This window comes from Arachis stenosperma, chromosome 10, assembly GCF_014773155.1.
Source record: "Arachis stenosperma cultivar V10309 chromosome 10, arast.V10309.gnm1.PFL2, whole genome shotgun sequence".
NCBI lineage: Eukaryota > Viridiplantae > Streptophyta > Magnoliopsida > Fabales > Fabaceae > Arachis > Arachis stenosperma.
Genome location: NC_080386.1, coordinates 121,412,956 through 121,439,220, shown reverse-complemented (window position 1 = coordinate 121,439,220; position 26,265 = coordinate 121,412,956). Strand labels below are relative to the sequence as shown.

The 26,265-nt window shown below is 27.7% G+C and overlaps 2 protein-coding genes across 3 annotated transcripts; both read left to right on the top strand.

Moving 5' to 3' along the window:
* Positions 1–5,712: 5,712 nt before the first annotated feature.
* On the top strand, positions 5,713–7,597 carry LOC130955010 (uncharacterized). The gene is made up of 2 exons (XM_057881790.1): positions 5,713–5,993; positions 6,958–7,597. Exons 1-2 carry the CDS (start codon positions 5,724–5,726, stop codon positions 7,378–7,380), a joined length of 693 nt encoding a protein of 230 aa, XP_057737773.1. The 5' UTR covers positions 5,713–5,723; the 3' UTR covers positions 7,381–7,597.
* Positions 7,598–21,256: 13,659 nt separating this feature from the next.
* LOC130957961 (transcription factor TCP5-like) lies at positions 21,257–23,754 on the top strand. Of its 2 annotated transcripts, XR_009077307.1 has the most exons (4): positions 21,257–21,309; positions 21,443–21,524; positions 21,669–23,124; positions 23,526–23,754. XR_009077307.1 is itself a non-coding variant. In XM_057884826.1 (3 exons), exon 3 carries the CDS (start codon positions 21,709–21,711, stop codon positions 23,014–23,016), a length of 1,308 nt encoding a protein of 435 aa, XP_057740809.1. In that variant the 5' UTR covers positions 21,257–21,309; positions 21,443–21,524; positions 21,669–21,708; the 3' UTR covers positions 23,017–23,206. The 2 variants fall into 2 exon arrangements, 1 of the variants encoding a protein (XP_057740809.1); XM_057884826.1 differs by lacking the exon at positions 23,526–23,754 and having other exon boundaries at positions 21,669–23,206.
* Positions 23,755–26,265: the final 2,511 nt, after the last annotated feature.

Genomic DNA, 26,265 nt, shown 5'->3' with positions numbered 1-26,265 from the left:
GGCTTGAATTTTCATTGGTCCACAAACATCTCTATGTATTAGTCCCAACAATTCTGTAGCCCTTTTTCCATGTCCCATAAATGGAGTTTTGGTCATTTTTCCTTTGAGACAGGATTCACAAGTTACATATGATTCATAATCATATTTGTTAAGGTAACCTTCTTTATGTAACTTAGAAATCCTTTTTTCTCCTATATGACCAAGTCTACAATGCTAAAGATATGATTCATTTACTTGATTATTCCTCTCTCTTTTGAGAGTAGAAACATGCATGACAGAATTACCATTTAAATCGGGAAGAATATAAATGCCATATTGGAGATAGCCATTTACGTATAAGTCATCACCATAATAAGTAGAACAAATGCCATTTTTAATATTAAAATAAAAACCACATTTGTCCAACATAGAAACAGAAATAACATTTGCAACAAAATTAGGAACATAATGACAATTCTCCAATACTAATGTCTTGCCCGTAGGCATTGCTAAAGAAATAGATCCTATAGCTACAGCAGCAACATTTGCTCTGTTCCCGACTTGAAGGTAAGTTTCTCTCTTCTTCAGCTATCTACTTACTCGTAGTCCCTGCAACGAATTGCAAATATTAGGAGCACTTCCGGTATCTAATACCCATATAGAAGAATTAATAGTAGCCAAAGAAATCATGAAAACTGTTTTCAAGTATGTCTTACCTTCCTCTTTGGTTTTCAAAGAAGCAAGGTATTCCTTGCTGTTTCTTTTCCAATGACCTTTGCCTTTACAATAAAAGCATTCAGCATCATTTTTGTCAGCCTTTTCTTGCTTGCCCTTGGGTTTGGTCACACCACCCTTAGGTGCCATGGGTTCTCTTTTAAAATTATTCTTTCCATTTTCTTTTGCTTTCCACTTTCCTTTCTTCTTAGAAGAGCTGCCAACTACCATAGCAACTCCTTTCTTTTTCTCAAATGCAATTTGATTCTCATAATCAATTAGCATGTTGAGCATTTCATGAAGATCACAGCTTACTTTAATCATATTAAAGCTAACAATGAATTGTGAAAAAGTTTCTAAAAGAGATTGCAAGATCAAATCTTGTGAAAGTTCTTTGCCCAATTTGCATCCCAACTTCTCAAGTTGTTCAATAAGATCAATCATCTTAAGAACATGGGGTCCAACAGGAGAGTCCACATCAAGTGTGGATCTAAACAAAGTTTTGGACAATTGATATCGGGCTGTCTTACTTTGTGCACCATACATCTTCTTAAGATGTTCGACAATAGTCGGTGGATCCATATCCTAATGTTGCCTCTGAAGATCAGAACCCATGGATGCAAGAATGATGCATTTGGTAGTAAGACAATTTTCCAAGTACTTCTCATAAGTCTTGGTTGCCTCATTATCAATACTTCCATCCTCTTTAGGAACTGGGGCCGTAACAGCAGGCTTATCGATTATATCAATTAGCCTTTCATGCATGAGAACAATTCTCAAATTGCGATACCAATCATCATAATTGGCTCTAGCAACGCTCCTTGACGACCCGATAGTATGAAGTAATAATATTTTTTACTAAGAACCCAAGATGAACAAAAATACAACTCCTTCCATCTTTTCAGCTCTTGGCTAACTTTTAGAGTACGGTTTGATTGTCAAACTCTAACTTGTTACCATTATTATAATGAATTATGAATGACTTAAGAAACTCATTTCTTAATTCATTCAAACCCCTTGGACAAGGCATTGTTTATTTCATTCATTATAATCGTAGAGCTCAAACTCATTACCATAGTTGATGGATTCCATTTTGACTAATCATTAATTCTACAAGTATTTAAATCATACCCAATGTCCATTCAACTAACACCGTAGGGTGTTAGGTGTCCAGAATCAAAGTATAACAAATACATTGTTAATTACTATGATAGTCGCAGGTCAAAGGAAAATTCTAATATTATGTTCATCATAAGAATATCCTATTGACAAATATACGGTAATTATAACCATTAGGAATTCTTAGAGTGAGTCAGTTCAATGGTTATATCTCTATATATACCATTTATATATATAATTTAACAAATGAGATCTATTAATCTTCATCCAATGAAGATTATTATATATATATATTAATCTATCCGAATCACTAATGTCCCATTTTTAGTGATTCTACGATTAAGAACAATTTAAATTAAAAGTACTCAAAAAACGTATATCTCATTATTACGATCCCTATCGTAATTATTTGTTTCTAATTTTTAATTAAGGACACTATCATAAATTATAAAAGTTTATTCTTATAAAAAGGAATAATAATAATAATAATAATTCATGATAGTATTTTATTGGACATACACACTTATCTCCAACAGCATCTCGATCTGGTTTTAGGTATTATGTAAGTTTTGTTGATGCCTTTAGCAGATACACCTGTCTATATTTGCTTCAAAATAAATCCCAAGTGTTTGAAATTTTTAAACAGTATAAAATTCTAATGGAGAAACAAACTAGTTTTTCTTTAAAACAAGTGCAAACAGACAATGATAAAAAATTCTTGTCATCTTCTTTCAAGTCTTTTGTGCAAGAAAATGGTATTGTTCATCGCTTGTCTTGCCCACACACCCATCAACAACAAGGAGTTGTTGAGAAAAAGTACAGGTACTTGGTTGAGATGGATTTATCTCTTCTTACCACTGCCAAACTTTCCTTTTCTTTCTAGGAAGATGCGTTCTTAACCTCTGCATTTTTTATCAATAGACTTCCTACCAAAGTTGTGAACTATAAATCACCTTATGAGATGTTACATAATGTGAAACCAAATTATAACATGCTCAAAGTTTTTGGTTGTGCATGCTATCTTCATCTCAAACCCTTTAACACTCATAAAATGGACTATAAGTCTCAATAATGTATTTTTCTGGGCTATGCTCTTCAGTCTAAAGGGTTCAAATGTCTTACATCTCAAGGAAAAATATATATTGCAAAAAATGTTATCTTTGATGAACAATTATTTCCCTTTTCATCTTTATTTGTTGTTTCTAGCATTTATAATGCAATTTCTTCCTCCAAAGATTCAACTTCTCCTATTTTACCTCCTCATATTCTAACTGTTGAGATTGTGAACCTTGTCAATTCTTCCCTCATATCAACCTCTTCCAATTCAAGATCCAACTCCTCATTAAATGTTTCTGGTGCTACTCCAATTCAAGCGATAGAAATTGAACCATCAGGAGCTCCTGTTTTTCGCCAGACCCCCACCTCCCAAGTCACTCAAAACCAATACAATATGGTTACCATGTCAAAATCCAGCATTTAGAAACCAAAAGTATTAAATACTGCTGTCTCTTCCCATGATCTTCTCCAAAATCAACCAACATCCTTGAAACAGGCCTTGAAATCTTCTCACTGGCTAGGGGCCATGCAAGAAGAATATAATGCCTTAATAAAACACCACACTTGGCATCTCACTACACCTCCTCCCAACGTTATAGTCATTGGATGCAAGTAGGTGTATTGCCATAAAAAGAGCTCCGTACAATACAATTAAAAAATATAAGGCAAGACTAGTAGCTAAGGGATGTCACTAAGTTGAAGGTTTGGATTTTAACCATATTTTTAGTCCTGTTATAAGACCCTCTACTATTAGGACTGTGATTTCTATTGTTGTGACAAAATGCTGGTCTCTACGGCAGTTTGATTTCAATAATGCCTTTCTAAATGACACATTGAATGAGGATGTTTATATGATGCAACCACCAGGTTTTACTTTCTTTAACTCTACTTTAGTATGTAAGTTAGATAGGGCAATCTATGGCTTGAAGCAAGCACCTCGTGCTTGGTTTTCTGCTCTTAGCTCCACTTTTTTTCATTATGATTTTACTAATACTAAGGCTGATAACTTTTTGTTTGTTCGAATCACTAACACTTCTACTATCTACCTTTTAACTTATGTTGATGATATAGTTATTACAGGGGACAATACATCTGAAATAGAAACTCTCATTCAATCTCTTCACAATAAATTCTCTCTCAAGGATTTAGGAGGCCTGAATTACTTCCTTGGCTTAGAATTCAATAAATTACCTAATGGTGACCTACACATATCTCAGTCAAAATATATTCTGGATTTATTACACAAAACTCAGATGCATGAATCTAAAACTGTACATACCCCTATGTTATCTTCTCTAAAACTCGTTTCCCAAGGCTCACCAGAGTTTGAAGATCCAACTAAATATCGCTCACTGGTTGGAGGCCTTCAGTATGCTACTTTTAACCCATCTTAAAAATTTTCTTTTCGGTAAACAGGATTAGCCAATTCATGCAGAATCCTAAGGAGCATCATTGGAAAGCTCTAAAGCGCATACTCAAATATCTCTTAGGTACGTATCATCATAGTTTAGTAGATTCTAAATTTACTGATCTTTGTATTCTGGTGTTTGCAGATGCTGATTGGACTAGTGACTTAGAGGATAGAAGAAGTACCAGTGGTTATTGTGTCTACCTTGGTTGTAATCACATCTTTTAGTGCAGTAAAAAACAGAATGTAGTGAGTCGATCCTCCACTGAAGCAGAATTCAGGTGCTTAGCAGATGTAGAGGCTGAAGTTCTATGGGTGCAGAAGCTTTTACAGGAACTTGGCATACCTCAAATTGTCTCCCTAACCATCTTCTGTGATAATTTGAGTCCTGTTATACTTGCTGCCAGTCCAATTCTTCATAGTCGCAGCAAACATTTTGAAATTGATTTGATTTTGTGCAGAATAGAGTTGCAAAACGCCAACTTTTTGTGGTTCATATTCTTTCCGATTCTCAGGTAGCTGATGTGCTGACTAAGCCCCTCTCAAGGTGGTTTCTAATTCTACACTGAGTTTGAAGGAGGATGTGAAGAGTACCATTTTTAATATAGGGCCTGAAACTGATGCGGTTAAAGAATAGTTAGAGCCTCACTTTTCTTGATCTTGGAACTTGTAATATAACCCTCTGATGGATCTATAAATAACACTTTTGGCTACTAAAAAAAAAAAATAAGAATCAATTATATTTTCTCTCTTTTCTTTAATTTTTTACTCTCTAATTCTCTAGTTACATATCACTACTGCATATTCACAATGGACCAAACTTTATACAATATAATTGAAAAAATTCATATTTAGAATGAAACACAACCTGCTACACGTATAAATCATGATCCAATATTCCAATTTGTTACAATTTGATATTCTCAGTGTCCCAAACGATTAATAACCAATAATTATATATTTGTGTATATTATTTATATGCAATTATATATATTTGTTTAGCAAAATATTTCACAAAAGAAAATTAAATATATCAGAATAAAAATATGAAACTTTATTCCATTAATTTAATTAAATTTTTATAAACACTAAACATATAGTTTTACATGATTTATTAATGATTGAATTTTTTTTTCCATTAGCTTATAACGATTGAATTGCTATTGGGAAGAATTCTTCCTTACTTTTTACTTTTTTTCTCTGTATTTTTTTTTCCTTTATATTTTCTTTATTCTGGGCCAGTCCGTACATTTTCCTTTAAAAGAGAATTCAGTTTCCTCTCTCCAAAAAAGAAGAAAAACCAATAAAAAAGTTGTGTGGGCTTCGGCCCATTTACCCAATAATAAAAAAAATGGTAATGGTGAAGTCGCTTAGATGAAAAGCACCAACCATATCAAAACACGTGGAGATGTAAAATGTGGAACACCAATGATGATGAATCTTGTTCATGCATCATGATGATGAGGATGAGTATCATCCACAAAGTGGTTTCGTTTGTTGTTTCCATAGCCACCAAATCTTGAGACAAGGCGATAAGGAAAGGTTAATGGTTATGGAATCCACAGCATCCATTTGCAGCAACAGCAGAGGAATACCCTTCTTCTGCCATTCTTCTTCTTCTTCTTCTGAAAGAAACTATTTGTCACCTTTGATTGTCAAATCCATGGCTACTCAGAAGCCCCTTCCATTAGTCTCTAAAACTGTTTCTTCTAGAAAGGTTAGTCTACCTTATTTTTTATTTTTATTTTTTCATTTCGAATATTGGATCATTGTCTAAACTTCATTTCTTTTTGCCCTATCTCCTAATTAAGTTGATTGTCATGAAACTTTAGCTATGGAAACAGAACAATTAGTTATAAGTAAGTGAACTTAGGAGTTTTTGTTGTCAACAAAAAAAAAGAGTTGGATAACGTTGTAGTGATGATTAAGTCTTAAAACGTTTTCTTTAATGTTGTTTAAACCTATTTTATATTAGAGACATGGAATTCAGTTTTTACGAGGATTATTTTGGATAATATTTTAGCCTTTTAGGTGAGTTAAGCTCCGAATAGTCCCACAGACTCATCATGTTTACTAAAATAATGATCGATTCCAATTGCGCTATGGGACTTAGAACCCCTAAAGTAAGACATGATTTGGAACATGCCCTTAAAAGCTGCATTTGTTTTCTCTTGGACTAAGAATGGGACTGACATTCGGAGACTAGGACTAAATATTGTGTTTAGTGATTAGAGGTTAGAACTAAAATTTTAATTCCTTCAATATTTCTAGAAAGTAAGGATATAAGAGATTGAATTTTTTTAGAGATAAAAACTGAAATTTTTATAATATTTCTTTGTAGAAATATTCTCATATATCTTTTCAAATTTCAAATTTACCGTTTAATCTCTATATTTATCTTAAATCAAATATTATATTGAGACATATTTGATATCTCAGTCTATTTTACACCAAACACAATACTTAGTCTTTGTATCTTCTATCTATTAGTCTCAGTCTCTCTTCTAAATGCAGTCTAAATGCTTCTAAATGCAGTCTAAATGCGCACACACAATTTAAAATAGAGAAAATTTAAATAGTAAAATCATTTTAATAGAAATGATGAAAATCAATTGAAATGATTAAGATAATAATATTGAAAAACTCGAGTTAAATGGAGAGTTTATCTATCTTGTGTACAGAATTCAACTGTGTTCCCAATTGGGGAACAACCACGGAGCAGCCCGGCGACAAGCTCGCCTCCGGTAAAACTCCTAAGAAGAATGGAGCAGCTAAGGCTTCTAAGCAAAGCAGAGAAAGCAGGGCTTCTGTCTGCAGCAGAGAATTTCGGCTTCTCCCTCTCGAAAATCGAGCAGCTTGGTCTGCTCTCAAAGGCAGAGGAGTTTGGAGTGTTGTCTGCTGCCACTGATCCCGGAACACCAGGGACACTCTTAACACTCAGCCTTGCTTTGCTTCTCTTGGGACCTCTCTTTGTTTACCTTGTGCCTGAAGACAACCTCGGTGAGGTGGCCGCACAGCTCGCAGTCGCCCTCATATGTGTCCTAGGTGGCTCTGCTGCTTTTGCTGCATCAAATTTTGTATCCAATTTGCAAAAATCTAAATGAATTTGATAACCTTTCACACTGGATTTCTCTTCCAATGTGCTAACTCTATTTATAATCTTAAGTTTTTCGCAATTCATCACATAATTTTGAGTTAGTCTAAAACTACCATTAGCATGCTTCAAATCAATCTGCAGCCACATGCAATGATCCTATCTTCCAACTTCCATGAATGCCTTCTTAATGCAAGAATCAATGAATCATCTTCATCTTTATTTAACGTGTATTCTCTTGTATTGAGCCCATATTAACGAGTTCATTTTATTTTTGTGTGTGCATAGCATTTTCTGCGTCAAAACTCATGATTACTACCAATTGTAAAAGAGTATACACCCATATATTTAATACTAGCTATAGAATACATGTGTTGTTCTTTTTCTATCAGAAAAAAAATCCTCACATGAATGAATTAATTCATGAGTTAAGTCACAAAGTAATTTCGAAAATTAATTGTGTACACTAAAATAGTCCTCAAATTTTAATTACATTAATTATATTCTTGACAGAAGTACATTATATTAATTTCTCAACCTTTTTTCATCAGTTGACTCATCATGTCATTAGAGTTTAACGTGATCAATTTCTGCCATTTTAAAAATGTAATTAGTGTAATTAGAATTTTAAAAATATTTTGGAGTTTAACTCCTTAAGACTAATGATGAAATTTCAAACTGAGAGCTAATGAATATGCATACACCATTACGATTACACAGTCTTAAAACTTTTGGGGCGTAGTGTCATTCTCAGTTCTCGCACCAAAAGAAGCAACTCGTCTGGTGTGGTAAAATTGATAATGAAAGTTTTATAAGGTTAAGAGTGTGACGAAATTAAAAGGTGTGGAGCCTGGACCATAGTAGTAGCTTCATCCACACTGAACATAAAACTTTCATTATTCTTTTTTCTTTTTTTCTTTTTTTTTTTTTTTTTTTCATTTGCACGCCATATAAATTGGACCACATACATCCACATTCCACTATTCTTCTTCCTTTTCCCTTTATATCATTTATTTATATTTATATTTATAATGTCATCCTAATTTTTTTTCAAAAAATTACTATATATAGTTTTTCTTATTTTTCATAGTATCTTTCCATCTATAAGGATAAGAATTAATTCGTCACGAATTTCTTTTTAAAATTTGTTGTTAATCAATAAATTATTATATATATATATATATATATATATATATATATATAACTCAAAATTTTTACACTTACTTAAATAGATAATAAATTAATTATTTGACCAACTTAAGTAGGTTTTGTTGTTCACTTTTTTGTCTAAAAAAAAGATTTAGAAAAATAATATTTTAAAAATATTATTTATACATTAAAATCAACTGTTATGTATTTATATATAAATATATATAATTTAATTAATTTATTTTTAATATATATATTATATTTTAATTAATATTTTATATATATAACTAATTTACAACCAACCATAATAAGAAAAGAGTATTTTGAAGCAAAATGTTGCATAAAGTTTGTTAGATTGCGCATGCATATAGCTAAAGTGACTTTGGTCAAAAAAATTTCTGAGAAATTGGTTGGTCAAAAGTCAAAAGTCAAAAGTCAAATTTTCAGTGGAAACTAAGGGATTCCTAAATGAGGCCCAGCCAATCAGATTCTTGTAATGTTATTTTTGTGGCCAACGGGCCTTGTGCTGTTCAATGGAAGCTGAGAGGGCCTTCAACAATAATGAATAGAATATTTTGAGTACATCCCAAGTTTCTCATTTTCAGCCATACTTATACTAAACATGCACTATGAAAAAGGGAGATACGAAAACAATTAGCAATTAAATCTTTAACGTATTTTTTACTTTGCAGTTTTGTGTTTGATTTTCACTCTCCTTTTTTGCTTACTATTTTAAAAAAAAAAAGTTGATTAACAAAGGGTTTATCTTAGAAACTTGAAAGTGGTTAAGTCTTTAATTTATTGAAAAGAGTAAAATTTTGAAAAAAGAAACTATTATTTTTGTATTATTAACTAATGTGTTCGACAAAATTCATTAACAAGCTGTATTCATCATTTTGGAAGAAGACCTCAATAAAAAAGCATAATGCAAAATTGCAAATATAAAAGTATCATCTATGTTATGTGTGTTCATTAAAATTAATTATTCGTATAAAATATATTTTAAAATATAAACAAATAATTTATTTGATAGTTATTTTTTTGTGTATATGTATAAAATATTTTGTAAAGTTATTATTAGTCTATTCATAAACTTAAAAGAACTCAAATTCAATCTAGTCTTAGATAAGAAAATAAACAATGAAATAATAAAAAATTAACATCTTTTACAAAAAAAAACCTAAATTAAATATAAGTTCATCTCTTATTTCAAGATGTTAAAACTGATTATCGAAATATATATTATATTTGGTTGAGAGAATAATGATGATAAGATCATCAAAGCTAAGCTATTTATAGTAATACTAAGGAAACAATAAATATATAGTATCTAAAATTACATATTTATTATATTTAATATTATATATTTATTTCAAAAATAATTAATAAATATAAAATAAAATAATTTTAAATTGATTTAGGTTGATTTTTGTTATCTCCTAAATATTATTAGCCATTTAAAGTCCAATCAACAAAGGCAAGAATTAAATCAAGGATAAACTACTAAAAATATATTTATATGATTTTGACGTTGATAAAAATATGAGTAAAGAATCGTTTTTGTCTTTAACGTTTGAGATAAGTTTTAAAGTTGTTTCTAATGTTTCAATCATCCTATTTAAGTCACGTTGATAAAAATATGAGTAAAGTATCGTTTTTGTCTTCAACGTTTGAGATAAGTTCCAAAGTTGTTCCTAATGTTTCAATCATTCTATTTAAGTCACTAACATTTTAAAATTGATTCAATGTTATCCTGCTGTTAGGGATCCGTTAACAGAATTGATGGCAGGACAAAATTGAAACGATTTTAAAATGATAGGGACTTAAATAGAACAAAAATGTTGGAACAAAAATGATATATAGAAATAAATTTTAGTTTTATCCTTTAATAATATCAATTTTTTACTATACATAGTATTCAATTATTTAAATTATACTTAATCACATTACTTTAATTTTAAATAAATTTATTTTTTGATAATTTTATACTTAAAGTTATAAGTTAAAATAAAAATATAAAAAAAAATTATTTAGAATAAAAGTAATGTGATTAAGTGTAATTTACTTAGATATGATTAAAAAATAATTGAATATTATGTCCAGTAAGAAAATTGATATTAATTAAGGATAAAATCAAAATTTATTTTTATGTATCATTTTTGTCCCCAACGTTTTCGTTTTATTTAAATCCCTAACATTTCAAAATCGTCTCAATTTTGTTCTACCGTCAATTCTATTAACGGATCCCTAATGGCAGAACAATATTGAGCCAATTTTAAAACGTTAGAAACTTAAATAGGATGATTGAAATGTTAGGAACAACTTTAGAACTTACTCTAAATGTTAGAGACAAAAATGATACTTTACTCTAAAAATATCTCTAAATTTGTTATTAATAAAATTGTTCTCAAATAATTTTAAAATATATCAAAAATATCCAATCGAAATGAAATCCGTTAATAAAAATTGTGATATGACTTATTTATCAATATCAAAATTTTACTTATCACATAAAAAATTTTGTTTGATACGCATGTCACCTTTTTTAATTTAAGTTCATAGATGTGCATTTTATTATATTTTTAAATAATTTAAAAATATTTTAATTTTATTGATAATAAAATTTGAGAATATTTTTATTAACGATAAAATATTTCGAATATATTGTTGATAGTTTATCCTTAAATCAATCCTTATTAATCACCTTGAAAATGGGTAGCGATCGAAGACGCTAATTAACTAATTAAAACATACAAACTTCAATAACAAAATCAGGCTCCAGTAGAGAGCATGTGGAAGAAACCATCATTATTATCCATAATATACTTAATTAACCGCGTGATGATCAGAATGCTAGAATTACAATCGACTAATTAAGGAGCAGTGTCTAAATCTCTATTATAAAAAATTCAGAAGAATCATATATAGTACAGATAAAAAACAGAAATTTTCGGAGGTTCTGTTTTTAGCAATTTTGATCTATATTTAATCAGCATAAATATTAAACTATTTTTAATAAATAAATTTTATTAATTTATGACTTTATATGTATAAATTTTAATAAATTTAAATAAAAATTATATTAATTTATGTGTATAAATTTTAATAATATAAATATAAAATATATATTTTTTTTAAGCAAATTCTTATAAATGTAAGTATAAATTATTATTAATCATGTAGCATTGTTTAATAAAAAAAATTATATACACACAAAAAATTAATAATCTAATTAGTTATATATATATATTTAATTTATTTTTAATATATATTTTATATTTTAATAGGTATAAATAACTCATTTAACCACTAATTTTTTTTTATACACTTAACATAATTAACACAAACAAACTTATTCAAACTCTCCAAGAAGTGCTCTGCCTCCCAAAGAAAAGTTGTCTACAATAATGTAGATCTGAATGAAGCACAAAATAACAGAGAATAATTATTTGCGGGTGAAACAATGTTAAAAGCTAAAATTACAATTTTAAATAATTATTTGTATAACTACATAAAATTGTAATTCTAGAATTATGAGTCAGTATTTTTATTACCCCAACATCGTTAATCCTAAAAAATATAACAAAAACATATTTAAAATATTAAATAAAAAAACTGAAAAATGAACTTTGTAAAACTTTTAAAATATTTTAAGACAGAAAAACATACTTCTAAACTTTCCAAAATTTTATTCTCCACCCCCTAAATTTTATTCTCCAGCTTGTCCCACTGAAGAGTGTCCCATTCCAACTGCACCCTTCTTCCAAATGTCTTACAAGTAATTAAGATGGTAGTAATAAGCATTTAATTATCTGCTAAACTTGTAGTAATAATGTAATAGTAATATTTGACTATGTACTATACTTCTCAACGTTTTTTCATCCTGACACACTGTTCATCTTCTCTAGGGTTTGCTGCTCCTGTCTCTTTTGCTCAGTTTACCCTTTTTGCACAGTGCAATAACTCCTTCTTCAGCATGTGATATATATGTATATCTACAAATTCTCTGGATAAAATCTAGATAGAAAATGCAAATCAAACATCTTCAAGCTATTCACACAGAGAAAAAAAAGACACTAACTCACTAACAAATAGATTCATCATCTTTTCTCATATATATATATATATATATATGAGTTTAATTTTAATACACTCACAATATAAAGCATTTTATACAGTCGTATAATTACGTCTGTTTTTTATGATGAGTATTTATGTGGTCAATGTAAAAAGTAATTATATTTATTATGTGACATTACATCATTTAATGTATATATAAAATTATTTTATATTAATAATATATCAAAATTAAATTCTATATATATTATGATAAAGTATATTTTTTGTCCTTAAAATTTATCAAAAATTTTAAAAATATCATTAAATTTTGTTTTATTTCAATTTTATCTTTAAAGTTTTTCATTTGAATCAAATATACCTGTGACAGTAAATTTTTCAGAAAGCATAGGACCAATCTAGTAATAATAATGACATATGTGTCTAATTTACTTGTGTTAAAGATTGTTCTTGTTAAATTGTTGTTAAATTATCCTAATTTTTTTTGAAAAATTAGCTGTTAGGAGTATATTTGATGTAAATCGAAAATTTTTTGGACAAATTATATAAAACTTGTTTTTATACGAGAGGTCGTATTAATAAGTTTATGATTATTTATGTACTTTTACTTAATCGTTAAAATGTTAAAAAATTATTTTATGATTGTTTCTGGCTAATTTTTCTGAGTTACCAAACCTTTTCGATATTAAATAATGTGGCCAAATTTTAGGAGAGAAGATTAATGTAATTTAATTGTGATTAAACTTAGCCTGAATAATTGATTATAGCTAGGCATGCATGCAGCAACGTTGATTATTTAACTAAATTGAATTGAATGATTTTCACCAGGGATAGATAATTAAGAAGAAATAATAAGCTCATGTCCCCAACCGACAATGGGAATTTATTTGTTACACTCAAAATGAAAATGAAAATGATGAATCCTTGAATCTCTTTTGACAACTAATGCGGATGACATTAAATAACTGGGTCACATGTGTTTTAGTTATTACAGTGAGTGATGGTGATGGTGTATATGAATAATAAGATAGATATAAATAAACAATTCATTCAATTTAGACAAGGTATAAATAACTACTCATAATTCATCACTACTAGCTTCTTCACAACCATCAGTGCTATAGTAATGATATGGCGTTTTCATTTTGCATCTTTCATGAAAAAAGTAATAAAATTCGTAGTACATGAAAGGAAAATTCGTCTCTACTTTTTTCCCCCTCTGCTCAACATTTATGTATAGCAAGCATTAATTTGGATATATTGAGATTGATTCTACTCATCATTTTTATCAACTCCCTAGTACCATTCAAACCCACCATCAATATTCTTTTTTCATTTTTCACATATTCACATATATTTTTTTATTTATTATTTCCATAAATTAAACCATTTTCTTTTATGGAATTTAATTACCACGGTAATTAAATTGAAAAATATATAGGATTGTGTTTTTTGGATATGCTTGTATTTTGATTAATTTGTACATACATCTAGATTACTATAAACATTAATTAAAAGTAAAGTTTAATCTGTTTCATTTTGAACTTTTAATCAATGTGAAACTCATCAGACGCAGTTGACTTCACGTGAAATTGATAATTGAGAGCTGTTAGATGATTTAACTGATTTGACTAAATTTTTATCTAACGGTTCTCAACTATCAATTTTATGTAAAGTCGGCTGCATCTGAATTTCCACCTTTGATCAAACCCAAATTTGAGCATTATTATTTGAAAAATATTTTTCTTTTTTCTCCATGATAGGTGATACATACACATGGTGTTATGCTTTTACTATATTATTACTGTATAATAATATAAATAATTGTACGTTCTACATCCCTGCTTTTTTAGTAATTTTTTGTTCATACAGAGGTTACTTGTTTTATACAATTCAAAATAAATGATATTATCATTTTCTCACCTAATAAAATATTCAAATTAACATAAATAATTGATGATTATATTAAATAATAAATTAAATTAAATACTATACAAATTAATGATTATTTATTAAACTAAAATAAATTTAACCTTGCATTTTTTCTAAACACATACATTATTGCTATTATGATTAAAGGAATTTTATTTATTAAAATAACGCCATTTAAACAATTATATAAATATGAAATCAGAATTTTGACAAAATTAAGAATGATCTACTTATGTTTGTACTTTGCACAATGAGCAAAGATTATGAGCTATATATTAAAAGAGACCAAACTAGCCAGTTCAAGAGTGCCAAAATAAAGATGTTACAAGCATCATTTTTCAATTATACTTTGGATTTGGATTGCTAACATATTTAAGCCTAAATCTTTCATAACAATAATAATAAATATAAGGAATCAATTTTTAATTAGATAATATTAACTATTTTTTTATTATAAATCCTTATTTCTGGGGATTTTATGATTTAGAATTAGAATTTAAAATTTAGAATTTAAAATTTAAGATTTAGTACTTAGAATTTAAGATAAAACTAAAAGTAATTTTAAAAAGAATTAATTAATATTGAATGAAAAATAATTAGTTCATTAGTTGTTAAAAAATAATTGAAAAAGGAGTAGAAATTAACAGACCACAATAATTAGCTTGGTGCTTCATATATTACAAAAGAACATGAACAGGGAATCCACTTTTAATTAATTAATATTTTAAAAAATTACAAATATTAGAGACAAAAGTATATTTTATTCAATTAATTAATATTTATTAATTTTTTATCTTCTATAAAATTATTTTTTAATTCTAAATTGTTGAAGGATTTAGAATTTAGGATAAAAAAGTAATTTCAAAAATTTGGCTGATATTATTTTAAAAAAGGTTAGCTCCATAGTTAAACTAATTTAAAAAATGTAATGCAATATGAATTATGGTGGAACGATTAATTAAATTAAAGTACTTGGAACTATTATTAATATTTAATCTAGCTGTATTTGGGAAAAAAATTTTACAACAAAATGACCATATTATTGTATTCTTTTAAAAAATTTAATGATATTATTATGAAACTAACTCATTATTCTAAAAGTTCAAATTATTCGATAAAAACATATGAAGAATTATATATCTAATAGATACGATAAATAATGCAACTTCAAAGGCATTTAATATGGGTAACATATCCAGCTGTTGACGGATTTTCATAATATTACTTTCTTTGGCCGAATTATATTATTGGTAATCCAAAATTTAATATAATTTAGATTTCTTTTTGAATGGTAGTTTGTATTATCTGCATAGAGAATGTCAATCAAAACTATCATCTAACTGCGTATTAAAATCGTTATATATATATATATAAATTTAACTTTTTGAGAATAATAACTTTATGATAAAAATATATTTATATTTTTTAATATTTTAATAATATTATAAAAAATATTTTATAAAAAATTATTAAATTTTTTTATCATATTCTTAAAATATATTATTAACACAAAAATAATTAAATCCTATATTATTGTTGTTATTAATATTATTAAACATCGAGAATGACTTTATTTAAAATAAAAATTATATTCTATTTTTTTAAATTCTTTGTAGAAGTTCAATTTATAAACAGGAGAGAAAGAGTCTTTTATATGAAGAGAAATTTGGGTAGTAATTTTTAGTAATTTTAGACCTTATTTAGTCAGTATAAATATTAAATTATTTTTAATAAATAAATTTTATTCTTTATATTAAATTATTTTTAATAAATAAATTTTATTAATTTATGTATACAAATTCTAAAAAAAGTGTAAATTATATTATTTATATGTATAAAATTCTAATAAATATAAGTATAAATTATATATTTTTTATATATAAAATCTTTATAAATATAAATTATTGTTGATCATTAACAAGCTATAATTCAAATGGCATAATTTTTTTATATTGGATTTCAAATTTAAATTTCACTCTTAACTTAAACAAAAATGATTGTTGATCACATACTCAAAAAAATATAACATTACTCTTGTACGAAACTCTCACAAAAAAATTACTTAAGTCATAAAAATTGCATCTTACTACCTCAACATCCAAGGTACGCAAATACTACTCCATACAAAAATACTAACAACTCATAATATATGATACTATGTTATAATTGAAGAATTTTTTAATAGCATCTGCACAATTGCATGGCCGAGCAATTTTCAGCCACTCTTAATATCATCATAGCCTATGAAAATCAGACCCATCTAATCAAACTAAAAAATTCTATTGCTATTCTTCGATCTTGCAGTTGCTAACCATCTATCTTTAACATAAACTCTATAATTTGTCTTTTTAAATTCAAGCAATTTCACATTATGAAGCAAGTTGTTTAGAAAGATTTTATGATAATGAAATGTTAAAATTGAGTGGAATTAACTTATGAACTCTGGAAACTAGGTCTTAAGGTGAAGGTTAGTTATCTCTCATTTATAAACTATTCCATGAAAAATGTGAGACACTTGTAATAATACAATCATTTCTACTTTGAGATATTGGAACTTTTGCTAATAAAATGATGCCTTAGCTTTAATTTTAAATTTTTGCTGATCATAATACAATTAAAATCTTAACTGATTAATTAGATTTTTCTAAATACAATTCTGGGTACCTTATTACTCATCAACTACCAACATACATATAAATTGTTATAATTATAAAGAGAGCTGCATATAATACTATACCTACTACATCCGTACAGTAGATTTTCTGAATTCACTCATCAGTAATAGTATCTACTACTACATCCATCCTTTAATTTATATTTCAACTTTTCTAATAATAATAATTATTTAATAATAATAATAATAATAATCAACAAACTCACAGATACATATATTGATATACAGATTGAATCAGAATCACGTTCAAAATTAGAAACTGTGATACCCTTTTAAAAATTATTCTCCACTCTTTCTTGAGTAAAAGACTGCAGTACTTCAAATACGCCAAAACTCATAATCATTTTGCTTCTGAAAAATAATAAAAAAATAAAAAATAAGAAATATATCTATTTAATTAATTAAATCTTTTTTTTCCTTTTTTGGGGGACAAAGTTCAGTTCTTTCTTTCTTTTAGCTTTTTATTTTTTGTGGGGGGAGATCTAGGGTGAGCCTTGGGATCAGTAATGAGTTTTCACCCTTGAATTGAGTACTTATTGTTGGTAGGTTTCTGGGGTTCATATGGTTTTAATTCATTCAGTTTTTTAACTTCTTTTTCTTTTTAGGTTAAAAAACAAAATAAAGAAAAAAGAAAAAAAAATGTTATAAAGTAGGGTGCAGCTTTAGACAATGTATAACTGCAGTTTGTGCAGTGTCCGGATGATGAAGTTGTCAATTATTTTTGGGGTGAAGAAGATTCCTGTTTTCTAGGTATTGCTTAGTTTTGAAGGAAAAATCTTCTACTATAGTGCTATGTATATATCCCCTTTATTTCACTCTCACTCTCACAAACCTACTTTCTATTTATACACTTTCCTCAATTTTCATCCATCAACATAATCAACTTAATTTTTTGAGTTTTCTTAAACGACTTTTTTTTTAAATATTTTGCGGTATTACCCAATTTGACAGATTAAAAATCAGACTAATCTGTTGTGGATCGAAATTCTATTTAAAAATTTGTGCGGGTTAATAAGTCACAATATACACAAGACAAAATTTGAATACCGACACTTGCTGAAACAAACAACTGAATTAACCACTCAATCAATCTTAATTAATGATTTAATTTAGTTAACAAACTTAGATAAGGTGGTAGTGGTGTTGGTGAGTAACTAGCTAGGGTTTCTTGTTCAGCAATAACCTAATTCACTAGACACATACTATACTGTTGAAGCTTGAAACATTAATCTGGCAAACACCCATTTTCACCTATTTTTTATTTTTATTATTATGTGTTAGATATATATTTCAGTGCCTAGCAATAATTGTCTCTTAGGGTTACTTGTTTGGCAAGCCATAAAGTACTACATATATTTAAATCTCTATCATCTATCTATGCAAGACATACAACAGTTTACTTAGTAGGCAATTAGGCAAGAAACTAGCCTAGCTAGTACAAATTATTCAAGTCATAGAGTATATGTATATATAGTCATAGAAAAGTCTTAACTTGGTGCTTTATTAATCAATTAGCTTATAAATATACATATGAAATATTATAACTATTATACTTACACACACATCTATTGATAGATGATGTAATAATTGTTCAAAGATATATAATAAATTTGTTATCACCTAAATTTAAATTTAAAATTTGAGTTGCTTATTTAACATTAATAATATAATAATTAATTTAGTGACTATATTTTTATATACACATAATATTTTTATAATAAATTTTAAAATTTAAGTTTAATGAGACGTAACGCTATATTAATAAAAATAACTATATTTTATATTAATCGCGTGAATAGTCATATGAAAGAACATATGTATTATATACCTGTATAAGATATCTTATATTGCCAATGCATCGAAATTAAACAGTAAATTCTAATATAAATGAAGTTTAAAGTTAAAACATGTTTAGTGACTAACCAAAATTGATTAAATGGTAGAGAATGAAAGATTGAGAGTTTACATGTTATGTAATATAGTGTGATGTATATATATTATGCCGTGCAAATCTCACTGCCATTTATCTGTGTTTATTGCAATGTATGTGGTCCCTAATTTTCTATAAGTTGAGTGGATGCTTTTAAGAACCTACGTTGGTCCCTCATCTATATATTGCAGCAGCTACATATCTATATGATCTAATCCCAACTCATCACACACTCCAATTGCATACACCACAACTTTTGAATCTGACTATGACTTATATATCAACTTGATCAATCAAATTTCTTCCACCATATATATCCTACTTTATTATTTACTTAATTACCCTCTAATACTTCATTTTTAGATATTATTAAAGCACTTAATAATTCTTAGGTTTCATCACTTTCATGTATGCTTGCTGCTGCTTCTTCTTCTTCCATACCATGCATGTGAATTATTAACGCTATGTGGAATTTTCTTTCTTTCCTTTTTTCTTTGGTGGGGAATTTCTTGATAAAGATATTTGTGGTTGCTTGGAAAGAGCATGCCCTTCTTTCTCTTATTTATTTATCAATTTCACTACGTTACCAACAGCATTTTTGTCAACTTCTGCCAACTCTTATTTATAACTGTGTTTAATAAAAGTGTCTTTGTAGATGTGTCTAATAAAAATATATTTTTTATAACTGTATCTAATAGAAATATTTTTATAAATATATTTTTTAAATGTATCTCTTTATACATATATTTAAAAAATAATAATTAATTATTAGTAACAATAAGTTGACCGATAATATATTGGTATCTTATACTTTTTCTTTATTTATTTATTTTAAAAAGTTTTAATATTAAAAATAAAGATATAAATGGATTAAAGGTCTTCCCTTTTCCCCTTCTTTTCTTTTAATCTTTCTCTCTTTGGGCAGGCAAGTCCAGTATGAAATTCACAATGTCTAGTACTGAGTCTTACCCGTATAATAAATGCATCAAACATGTTATATATATACATATATAAAATAATGACTAAATTAACTATTTATATGAAATTTATGTTTAAAAATATATAAAACAATAAATATAAATATACATAAATATATAATAAATAATTTAATATTTTTTTATGTAAACATAACAATTTTTTATAATTCATATATGTACACTCAATTGATAATGAATAATTATTTTATATTAATATTGATATTGTAAACAGTTAATCATTAAGTCAGTGATTGTTCAGTATGTGGTATGAACAAATCGAGTAATTCATTACTCCAGTTTGTTTGACGTGTCATCCCATAAGGAGTCACATAATTGCAGTTAAAACCATGCATAATATATATTTCTTATTTCTTTTAATTTATTTACCTTTTAAAATTCTACAAGCACATGATCATACGGATATGAAATTTTCTTTTTCTATTTTATTAATAAGTAATTTTAATTTAGATTTGATTATACGAAACAAAAAATCCATTATGGAAGAATCATTTCTTCTATAAGAATTCTGAATTATATATCTACATAAAAAATTAATCATTAATTAAATATTTATATAAAATATATGTTAAAAATATATAAAATAACACATATAATACACATAAATTTATGATAATTAACTTTTAATATATAAATAATATTTTTTTATTATAAATAATCAAGTGTAGTTGCATTCCCTCAAAAGTATATACATATACGGCTTTTACCAAAAAAGTGCTTAATTTGTATACAATCACAATGCAATACAATACAATTCTTTTAGCAGAGCTTTTAATAATATATTATTAAATTAATAAAATTATTTTGATTCAATTATTTTCTATTTAAAGAATATATAACTAAGTATTAGCATAAATTTTTATACTTTTAATATATAAATTAATTTTAATATATTTTTTATTTAAAATTTTTAATAATTATTTAATTATATTTATATTTTTAAAAACAAAATACTATTTATACACTAAAATCAGTTATTAAAATTAATTATTATATATTTATGTATAAATATATATACTATTTAACTTATATTTTAACATATATTTTATACTAATAGTATAATTGGATAACTAATTTTAATATATACATATAATGGTTGTTTTTCAAACAAATATTGAGATAGTAAATATTTAAAAGTGATTTGTGAATATGTTTTCCCCAGGCATAAAATAGTTTGAAAGTGTAAGGTTTTGGGTGATGAGCTAAAATAAATAAGATTTATGTGGCCATTTTGTGAAGACTAAAATTTTAGGGTATTACTGTTTTTGTGCTGAAACTTGTTTTCTCCTTTTTCATTTGTTTCTTCTCTTTGAAGGGTATGGTGAAGGAAAAACTAAAGCATAGAGCAGCAGAATAATCAGATATGAAGATCGAATTTGCCTTCACACGCGCGTAACGTAAGTCTAGTTCTCGAGATCTCAGCAAATTAAATTAAACTAACCCAAGCTCTATGTGCTTCTCAATCTAAATGCATGCTAGTAACTTAGTTCACTTGCACATAACACAGTTTATCATTTTAATTTCTGTATGATTTCAAATAGAAGAAGAATTTGAGAAAGCTGTGATGATGATGGTGTGAAAATGAATCTAACGACGATGATGATGGAAAGAAAGGAAGAAGGCATGATAATAGAAGAGAACAAGAAGAAGAGCAATGAAAATGACAAGTTTACCCTGAAGGGATCGGCGGCGGCGGCGTCGTCATCAACAAGGCAATGGTCGGCGTTTCGGAATCCAAGAATCGTGAGGGTATCAAGGTCATTTGGGGGAAAAGACAGGCACAGCAAGGTTTGCACCATAAGAGGGCTTCGTGACCGTCGGATCAGGCTCTCAGTCCCCACCGCCATTCAATTGTACGACTTGCAAGACAAGTTGGGACTCTCTCAACCAAGCAAAGTCATCGATTGGCTTCTTGATGCTACAAAACTTGATATCGATAAGCTTCCCCCTCTTCACTTCCCTCAACCCTGCTTCCAACCGCCGCAAACCCTATTCCCTCATCTTCTCCATGACCCTTCCTCTTTCTGGAAACCCAGGTTCTGGGATTTCGACTCTTCCGCTTCCTCCTCTTCTTCTTCCAGGTTTCTCAAAGGGAAGGACTTAATGACCACCATGCCCTCCGACAATAATAATAATAAAGCCAAGTGGATCTTCAAATCAAACAATGCGGATCATGAGAATCAAGAATTCGGAGGCGGTTACACTACTCAGAGACTTTTCCCAATGGAGACTACTACCAATAATAATAATCCCTTTCAGAGTTTGTTTTTCAACAACAACTCTACCCCTGAGGCTTCTAATTTGGGAAGCCATGGATTGTTGTTTCCTTCTAGTTCTTGTTCTTCTTCTTCTGCAAGTATTTATCATCACCATCATCAAATGGGAGATTATTATGGTAGTTATCCAATGCAATTGAACCATTTATCTTCTTTGCAAGTAGGCCCATCTGCTTCCTCACAATTATTATTTGGTCCTTTATCTTCTGCTACTGCTGTTGCTGCTGCTACACCGCAGATTTTCACACCTTATGCACCATTTGTAACAACCCCATCATCTCTTCTCGAAGGTAGTAGTCATAATAATAATGGCGGTGCAGATTCAATAAAACAACAGCAGCATCAATTCATCAATAGTCACATTCATCACTTCTTGAACTCATCCTCCTCATCCACATCATCATCATCATCATCATCAACTAGCCTTCTTCTCCATCACCATCATCATTCATTATTCAGTTCATCATCACCTGTCAGACCCTTCTTCCCTACACCCTTCAGTTCCAAGCTTCTAGATTCTTCCTCGTCAGATCGTAATGGAGGCCACCAACCAGATCATAATAATAATAAGGGTACCACTACTACTACTACTACTACTTCAGGTCGTTCTTGATCTTCAATTGCTGCTACTACTACTACTATAATTCAAGAATGAATGTAGAGCAAATTTATATTCTGAGAAAGCTAAGAGATGATGAACACATACATCGCACCTTTGTAGGTATGGCAACGCTATATATACATATATTTCTCTTTCAATCTTAATTATTATACAATCTACTTCAATTTCTTCACAATGTGTGTACAAGTAATTAATTCAAATATATAATTATTCTTCCTCATTATATTATTTTCTTCATCTACGTATATATATATTAGAGAAGGAACACACATTGTTGTTTAATTTGTCCAAATTACAAAACTGAATCTAAATATAAACACTAGGAAGAAAAAAAAATTAATCAAAGTCTATCATATTTAGTATTTATTAATTCTAACAACAATGAATAAATATTAAATAAAAAAAGTTTTCACTATTTTTGACTAATTTTGTTATCAAACATTTTCTATATAAACAATAATGAACTTCATAATTGATGCTCTTGTTGCTCTTCTCTGCAGTTCTTATTTGCTAATTAATTAGCACCCTCAGAGCTAAGCAGCGGTTATTATCAAATTTCAGAATTAATTTTGCTAGTTAAAGACTCAAGTATCAGATTGACCTTCTTCTTTGCCGTATGTGTGTATATATATATATATATATATATATATATATATGAAAAATCAGTACTCAAATTAACTATTATAAATATATGTATTGGTTAAATAATTTTTAATATATATTTTATATGAGTGATTGATTTTTAGTGTACATCTAACATAGTTGATATACATTATTCTAATTAATGGTTTCATAAACAATTATCCACTCTTAGCTTTAACATTTTTCTAATTTATTTCTTTGAAAGAGAAAAAGAAGGATGTACAAATAAATTTATAAAAGTTATTCAGTTTTTTCTTAGAAACACAGAATTTATATTAAGAGTAATATTATATGATGAATAAAATGTATTATTTTTGTTCAATATTTTATTCATATTTGACTAACTAACGTTTTATATACTAAATTCTAAAGTATAAATTATAAATTTTAATATAATATAAAAATAAAATAGTAATTTAAAATATTAATTTATATTAATAAAAAGTATTAATATGAAAATATTTCTGTTGTAGTAATACATCCTCTTACACATATGTGGCTGATTTAATTATTAACAATCACATGCTATGCTTAAATCTCACATATTATATTGGAGTAGATCAATTTAACCCGAAAAACGTTTAATTAAATTTCCTGAGAGTTTATTTGATAACACATATGTGTTATCTAGAATACTATATATCCCCCTTCAACATTAAGGACTTATATAGTTATCTCGCACCAAAACTTTTTCAAATGGCATAGGTATTTGCCAAAAAATGAAATCCTCTCTATGTATAGAGTAGTGTATGTTAGGGTTTGAATCACTAACTTGATATTTAAGAAATCCAACTACTACTGAATGTGCTAAACCTCTTGATAAGACTATCTAGATTTTTTCTATAATAAGCAGTTTCATTGGGCATTGGTTAAGTTTTGGCATGGGTTTGTTCAAGCTTGATAGTAATTAAGCTATGAGCTAGGTATATGATACCTGACTGAAGAGGCTATAATATTATGAGTAAGTAGGGTTTTAATACAAAAAATACGTTATAACCTCGTACAATGTTATCATCAGTCATCAAGTCATTGCTACAGTTTCCATTCTACTACTCTTAAATGCCTGGTGCTTTAATTGATACTATGGAGAAACACAAATTGGTTTTGCGGGGTTGAGATATTGTTTCGCAAATTTAACTAAATTTTGTGAATTTGAATTCTGTTTTGTGTGCGTGCAATAATTCTTTGACAAGAGATGAAATTTAAATTTAGGATGGATTAATCTTTGACTTGTCAAGTCAAAAAATATCGTAAAAAAATAAAAAAAAGATATTTGTATATTAGAAAAGTATGTAATTAATCATATATATTAGAAGATTTTATTTTTCATGTTAACAAGATTATTTTTTATTTAGATTTTTCTGAAAGAGAAAGTGGGAGACAACTGCTTATGTTATTTGATTTTATAAAGCTAGCATGATGCATGAATTGTTGTTATGGTTTCATGATGAATATGTCTGGTGTGCTGAATAATGTTGTCACAGATTCTTCTGTATTTTTGTTTGCTATCTAAATGTCACTATACATTATATTCAACCAATTAAAACCATGTTTAATTTCGCATATATGTTTTTCTAATTAAGCACTTGCAAAGGTTTTAAATTGCAATTCTGGTCTAGGTAAGGTTGAGAGATTATTGTTGTTGCTTTTGCAGAAGTGAAACTACAAATAATGTAATTTTTAAGATGCAGTGTTACAATGTTTCAAATTATTTAACGATTTTTAATTATTATGATTTTTATAATTATGTTAAATGTATATTAAATCAACCATTTGAATAGAATATATATTAAAATATAAAATATATATTAAAAATAAGTTAAATTATACATATATTTATATATAAATACATAGTGACTAATTTTAGTAGTTAATTTTAGTGTGTAAATAAGATTTTTATAATTATTGTTTGAGATATAACTATTAATATTACCTTTTTCTATTAACTTAAAACTTAAATTTTTGGGATGAGTGGTTTCATGACATGATATCAGAACTCTATGTCCAAAAAATTTAAAGTGGTTATATTATATTGTTTAAGGGGATAAAGTTTAAACTTTTAGGATGAATGATTTTATAATAACGGTAATATTAGAGAAATAAAAAAAATCAGTCAGAACTTATTTTATTTAACATTCATTAATTGCTAAATAAGGTAAGTTCTGGTTGATTTTAGCTAAATTTTTTTAGAGTATATACCGATTTTTGTTCTCAAAGAATTTTAGACCAGACATTTTAGTCCCCAACTAAAATTAATTACTTGATTGGTCCCTAACAATTAACTTCATCGGTCACTTAGGTCTTTTACTCCGTCAACTCTAACGAAGCATAAAATAGTCCATGACAACTCTAACAGGGGACAAAATGGTCCTTGATCTCCTCTGTTCGGAAAGGACATTATTCTCTCCCAATTTTCATCACATCTCGCATAACACTAACAGTTTAACACTGTAACTTCAAGTTACACAATGCACACTCTATAACTTTAATGTTCATAAAGAAAAAAATCATCAACTTGTTTTCAACCAATTCATACTCAAGAAACTAATAACCATGTCTTTCAACTACTTGTCGTCTTCGATGGATCCTATGAATCTA

What these genes read in the sequence shown, in the direction of transcription:
- LOC130955010 (XM_057881790.1), top strand. Translation starts at nt 5,724, where the DNA reads ATGCATCATGATGATGAGGATGAGTATCATCCACAAAGTGGTTTCGTT. An exon ending in AAACTGTTTCTTCTAGAAAG is followed by an intron (nt 5,994 to 6,957) that starts GTTAGTCTACCT and finishes TCTTGTGTACAG; the next exon opens with AATTCAACTGTGTTCCCAAT.
- LOC130957961 (XM_057884826.1), top strand. Translation starts at nt 21,709, where the DNA reads ATGAATCTAACGACGATGATGATGGAAAGAAAGGAAGAAGGCATGATA.